At 38.8% G+C, this 6,819-nt stretch overlaps 1 protein-coding gene across 1 annotated transcript; it reads left to right on the top strand.

Moving 5' to 3' along the window:
* Positions 1–1,036: 1,036 nt before the first annotated feature.
* Positions 1,037–6,577, top strand: Alg10 (ALG10 alpha-1,2-glucosyltransferase). Its single transcript, XM_051189671.1, has 3 exons — positions 1,037–1,222; positions 2,525–2,722; positions 4,764–6,577. Exons 1-3 carry the CDS (start codon positions 1,052–1,054, stop codon positions 5,817–5,819), a joined length of 1,425 nt encoding a protein of 474 aa, XP_051045628.1. The 5' UTR covers positions 1,037–1,051; the 3' UTR covers positions 5,820–6,577.
* The last annotated feature ends 242 nt before the right edge of the window (positions 6,578–6,819 follow it).

Genomic DNA, 6,819 nt, shown 5'->3' on the forward strand with positions numbered 1-6,819 from the left:
TTTTCTCTGACAGTTAAAAGATTTAAAAGGCAGAGAAATCTTAGACAACAGAAAGCAGAAAGCCAGCAAAGAGATTCAGCACATAAAGAAAAGGTTATTATGGTTAAGGAAACACACACACACACACACACACACACACACACACACACACACACACACACACACGACACACAAAGAGAAGGACCCTTAATGTGTGGTACTATGGAATATTTCTGTGTGTGGTCTCAAAATGGTATAAACATGTATAAAATTGTAGGCAAGGAAGGCTTCACATATTCCCTTTGTTCTGAGATTGGGGTTGAGACTGAAGATTGAGAAGGTACTTGAAGAGAGTGGAAGATAAAGTATATTTTGAGGGTGTTTTGTAGGAAACGATTTCTGCTAATCTCAAATTGCTTTTGGCAGCCACAGGTCACAAAGCCACTGAAATTTGTTTTTAAATTGTAAACCTCGGAATTGTCATTTCGGTTCTTCCTTTAAGTCATAGCTACTTCAATCAATTTATGGAAAGTTTCTCAAAACTGGTTGCACTACTATTTCTTCTCTACTATTAGAAATAATTGGAATTAAATTATTTGTCAATCAGAAAGCGTCAATCTTCACTACTCGCCAGGGACGACAGGATGACATAGGTTGTAAGGGAGGTTCTACCAATTCACCTCATTGGCCATGGGGGATATTGCCAAAATGCAGTTTGGGAGCTTGGGAAGCTGGGGACTCTCATCGCCTTCTTCGGATCAACAGAGGGCGCAAGAACCCCTTCTTTCCAGCGCCTCCGGCCAGCGTTCCCGCGCCGAGCCTAGGCCCGCCCCCCTCAGGCTCGGGCCACTCTGAGAACTCGAAGAGAGTGATTGACAGTACAACCGTCCGGTGCGCTGCCTAAAACGCTTCACTCCGGAAACAGTGGCCTCCTTATGCTTCCGGAAGTCCAACGCTCTCCCAGCATCCCTTGCGTGCCGGCCCTGCCGTACTTCTGGCCGCTCCAGGCCTTGCGCGCTGGTTTTTGAGCGCGCTCCTGCACGGTGCTGGGTCCGGGACGCGGCTGTGCGACATGGCACAGCTTGAGGGCTACTACTTCTCCGCAGCCTTGAGCTGTACCTTCCTGGTGTCCTGCCTGCTCTTCTCCGCCTTCAGCCGTGCCCTGCGCGAGCCCTACATGGACGAGATCTTCCACCTGCCGCAGGCGCAGCGCTACTGTGAGGGCCGCTTCTCCCTGTCGCAGGTTGGTCCCTGCTGGCCCAGCCCCGGGACGGACACCTCCCAACCTGTGTGTGTCCTTACCTTTCATTCCCTGTCTGCTCTCCCAGATTCAAAACTTGAAAAGAGTTGGGTAATGGCTGACTGTACCTCGCCTGGAGATCTATGCCATAGTCGTTAGGTGATGGCGAGAAAGGACACCAAATTAGAGCTCCTCTTGGCAACTGACCTTCCTAAGTCCCAGGACTAGAGGCACGCAGGTGTCCCCTGGAAATGCAGGAAAAAGCAAACAAGCAAACAAAACACCTAGATCTTAACAATGAGATATTCCACTCAGTATTTTGGACGTGGAATGGAGGCTCTTAGGCCACCAAAAAGTGATAGTTTCATTCTAACTTCATCCTTGCATGTTTTTAGAAGCTTACTGTTGTCTGGATATATTGGCAATTAGTCAGGTTGCATCATTTTAAAAATATGTGTTCAATTACATAAATATACATAATACAAAGATAAGCATACCATCTCTTCCTTCATGAACACAGTATGGGTTACTGCTTCAAATTATAAAATCTGTTGAAGAAAACCCTGATTTTTTTTTTTTTTTCTTTTTTTGGTGCTGTTACTCAGAGCCTTTGCCATTTTAAGGATCAGTAACTTGTAAAATAATAGTAAATGCAGTCTCTAATACAAGCTGTATTGCAAGATGTAAAACAGGGCTAAGCACAAGTCCCAAATTGACTGATTTTGTGTTTAGAAATCCTGTAATGTGGTCTTCCAAAATACTTCATTCAGTACCTTAAGATTCACCAGAGTTATTGTTTGCCTGGCTTGTAATATTGGGGCCTGTGCAATTTAGTCACAAAATGCATGTATTCTAAACTGCAAGTCTTGGAAAATAGAAACAAATTACAACTTATGGTCTGTTGGTTGTTGATACCTTAGTAACAGGTTTGTGCTCTGGCCCAGTGTTTGAAAGCTCTTGCTGTCCTGGCTGAAGGCCAGACTTCCCTTTCCCATATTGTGCTGCTCATAAAGTGTCTGCAACTCCAGTTTCAGAGGATTCAGTGCTCTCTTGTGTCTTCCACAGGCACCTGCATGTGAATGTGGAATATGAATATATATCATACTCAGATGTGTGGGCATATACACTGAATCTTAAAAATAAAACTTAAAAAGATACCTAGTTTGCCGGTATTTATTTAATTATGTCGTAGAATATCCTCTCCAAATTCTTAATTATTGGAACAAATGAAAACTGATATTTGACATATTTATATCAATGGAGTCATTATTGCTTCTGCTTTACTATTGGTCTTTTCTTTTTAAGTGGGATCCTATGATTACTACATTACCTGGCCTGTACCTGGTGTCAGTAGGAGTTGTCAAACCTGCCAGCTGGATCCTTGGATGGTCTGAACATGTTGTCTGTTCCATTGGAATGCTCAGATTTGTCAATCTTCTCTTCAGTGTTGGTAACTTCTATTTGCTGTATTTGCTTTTCAGAAAGGTACAGCCCAGAAATAAGGTATGTACAGAACAAAGTTATTGCAAGTTTCTGTGCAGAAAAGTTCACAATTATGAATTGGTTTTATAAGATATGGAGGAAAATGTCCAGCAGTTATTTTTTGTGTATGGTTTGTAAAGCTAATTGGAAGTTCTTTACTTATATGTATAATATGTATAAGGTATTTATATTTAAGTATGGGATAGCTTTATTTGAAAATCTAAAGTAGATGTTTTGTTTTTTGTTAGTGAACTAAACCACTTTAGTAATTATATGGTTTTGTTTTTGCTTTTGCTTTTTTTTTTTTTAATTAGATCTTTAGTGGAAATGAATTTTAGCTGAAGGAGTGATTTTATAATGCTAGTCTTGAAGGTAGATTGCCTGGGTTTAAATTCAGTCCTGGCCACTACTTACATTAACATGAGCAAATTATCCCTTATGTCTTTATCTGTTTAAAATAATTTAAATGAAATATCAGTAGTAATAGTATATTTTGCCTCATTGAATTTGTGTATTAAGAGTAAAGGAGCTTATTAATAAATGGAAGTTACCTAGGAAGCACCTAGTATAAGGTTTTAGCAAATGTTAACTATGACAGTAATATTTAATAGGGTCTTTTTATTAGTTTAAATTATGGAAAAGGGGTAAGGATACGGAACAGGAGCAGAGAAATACCGTTGTAGCCTGATGGAATGAAGGGGGAAAGAATGGGCTTTTCAAAGGCTTCATAAATGGCACCTGTGTTGAACCTTAATTGATGGATAAAACTAACAGATAAGAGGATAATCTTGACAAAAGCAGTATAAGCAAAGGGATTTACTGCTTAAAAATTATCATGCCTTTAATCCTAGCACTGGGGAGGCAGAGGCAGGTGGATCCCTGAGTTCCAGGCAAGCCTAGTCTTATGGAGCTAGTTCCAGGACAGGTTCCAAAACAATACAGAGAAACCCTGTCTTGAAAAAAATAAATAAATAAATAAATAAATAAAAATAAGGCTGAGTTTCAGTGATGGGAAGCAGGGGTGAAGCCATGAATGTATTTACCTGTGACAGAGTACTTTGATTTTTACAATTTTCTCCTTTAATAGTTTTAATTATATGATTGTAAATTACAGTTTCTGCTATTTATTATCTTATATAGAATGGTTTACAATACACAAGAATTTTGGAGGCAACAAGATGTGTCATATATGTGCCAAGTTTATGGGCTATTATAGAACTGTATTTATTTATTGCCACAGGGTCTCACTGTGTAGCCCTGGCTGGCCTGAAACTCTCGGTGCAGAGAGTGTCTTAGAACTCGGTGTCTTAGAACTCACAGAGCTTCAGCTGCCTCTGCTTTGCAAGTTCTGAGATTAAAGGTGTGTGTCACCACACTTGAGGAGGACTTTAATCAAAGGATTACCATGGTCTGACTTTGTGTGATAGAGTGAAGTGAGGATGTAGTTCAAAGAGATTGAGAACAATCATGTTCTGAAATTATCAAAAAAGCTAAAAGAAGACATTTGAGTTCAGAGTAGGTCTGAATTTTTTTTTATTTTTTAATTTTTTTAGGGAAAAATCATTATGATTTCATAATACAAAAAAGTAATTGTACATTATACAAAAAAACATTGGGCAGGCTAATTAGTACTGTTTGCACATTTCAATCTTCTCTAGTGTAGAAATTTGAGGGGCTATCCTTAAAGTGTTTGGTGAGATTGGCTAAAACCTAAGTTTAAGCTATCATAGCTGTGTTCATCTTTATGGTGCTCTGTTCATCTCTGTGTTCCCCATGTACCTTAGTCCAGTGTCTTATATCCTGTGACCCCTAAATGATTTGTTTAGTGATTCAAAAGATTATACGCTCTTAAAAGTTTTGCCTCATTAGTATTTTAATGTTTTCCAAGCTAATTAATGTAACTAAAAATTACCAAAAGTATTCTTATACGTGGTGTTGAAAAGCCAGAAATATGATTCATTTAAATTAAACTTCAGTGAGTTTTTAAATAAATCTCTTGATTAATTCAGCAGAAATGGCGTATTTATTTTACCTAAGAATAATTTTTTCTCTTTTGTTCAAGGCTTCTTCAAGTATCCAGAGAATCTTGTCAACATTAACCTTGGCACTATTTCCGACTCTCTATTTCTTTAACTTTCTTTATTATACAGAACCAGGGTCTGTGTTCTTCACTCTGTTTGCTTACTTGATGTGTCTTTATGGCAATCATAGGACTTCAGCCTTGCTTGGGTTTTGTGGCTTCATGTTTCGACAGACCAATATCATCTGGGCAGCTTTCTGTGCGGGACATATCATTGCACAGAAGTTCAGTGAAGCCTGGAAAACTGAGCTGCAGAAGAAGAAGGAAGAGAGGCTTCCCCCAATTAAGGGACCATTTTCAGAACTCAGAAGAGTTCTTCAGTTTCTCCTGGTATATTCCATGTCATTCAAGAACCTAAGTATGCTTTTCTTGTTGACCTGGCCCTACGTCATTCTGCTGGTTGCATTTTTTGTTTTTGTAGTAGTTAATGGTGGGATTGTTATTGGCGATCGGAGTAGTCATGAAGCCTGTCTTCATTTTCCCCAGTTATTCTACTTTTTCTCCTTTACTGTTTTTTTCTCCTTCCCTCACCTACTGTCTCCTACAAAAGTCAAGACTTTTCTTAGTTTAATATGGAAACGTAGAGTTCAGTTCTCTGTGATTATGTTAGTCTCAGTACTCTTGGTTTGGAAATTCACTTACGTCCATAAGTATTTACTGGCAGACAATAGGCATTACACATTTTACGTGTGGAAAAGAGTATTTCAGAGACATGAAGTTGTGAAATATTTATTAGTTCCAGCTTACATGTTTGCTGGTTGGGCCATAGCTGACTCTCTGAAATCAAAGTCAATTTTCTGGAATTTAATGTTTTTTGTATGCGTGGTCACTTCTACAGTTCCCCAGAAACTACTAGAATTCCGTTACTTCATTTTACCGTACATTATTTATAGGCTCAACATACCTCTGCCACCTGTATCCAGACTTGTTTGTGAACTGGGTTGCTATACAGTTGTTAATTTTCTAACTTTTTATATTTTCCTGAACAAGACTTTTCAGTGGCCAGATAATCAGGATGTTCAAAGGTTTATGTGGTAATGGCAGGAATAGTTTGAATTTTAAAAGTAGACTATTTCTACAACAAATAACTGGGTAAGTAGAAGTGGAATTCCTTTTAGGTAAATTCAGGGAAGTTGAATGAAAAGCATTAAGTTTGAGACCAGCCTGAACAATAGTTATAAAGTTGCTTACCGTTGTCTTGTGAAGCACTGGCACTGCCTGTGTCTCCAAAGTTTAGGAACTTTCCTGGGTGTGCACACATTGAGGGGATTTGGTAAGGTCGGAAGCACTAGAACCAATCTATAGATTTTCTTTTGTAAAGGATTTGAAAAATGTTTACAAGTGACCCAGCAGTATTTCTGAATAAAATGGACAGATATTGCAGTAAATATAACTCTATGGACTTACAGACATAGCAAATCATGAACTGGGGGCTTTGAGATGTTTACCTAGGAATCAAATTTCTAAATTTAAAATGCAGAAGTGATACAGCCATTTGAATTAATTCCTCATTTGATGTTTATACAGGCCAAAGATAGACTGTTAAATATAACATCTTTTATAAATGACCTTTCTGAAATACATTGTTCTTTAGTTACCTAGGGTTCCTGTACAAAAATTACCACATACCTTGTGACTTAAACCTTTCCCTCACATGCTTACAGGCAGCAGCACCTAGACTCACAGTGTTGCCAGAGCTCATTCCTTCAGGAGACTGGAGCCCACCGTCCCTGCTCAGCTCACTCCAGCAACTATTTGGTAGGGCCTAATATTTGGACAGTATCTTCCAGTCTTACTGTGTCTTCGTAGGGTTGTCTCCCCTGTCTTCTTATACAGACAATGTCTTTAGGGATCCTCTGATTCAGGGTGACTTTACCTGGGACTCTTTTATACCTGTAAAACTGTTTCACGTCAGGTCCCATTCACAGGTTCCAGGTACAGATCATTTTGTGATGGAGTGGAGATATAATAACATTTTAGGAGATGTCCTTGCTGAGAGCTTTTAAGTAAAACTTTGTCTTTAACTAAGAGAGTAAAA

The sequence above is a fragment of the Phodopus roborovskii genome, unplaced genomic scaffold (assembly GCF_943737965.1).
Source record: "Phodopus roborovskii unplaced genomic scaffold, PHOROB, whole genome shotgun sequence".
In the NCBI taxonomy this organism is placed as follows: Eukaryota; Metazoa; Chordata; class Mammalia; order Rodentia; family Cricetidae; genus Phodopus; species Phodopus roborovskii.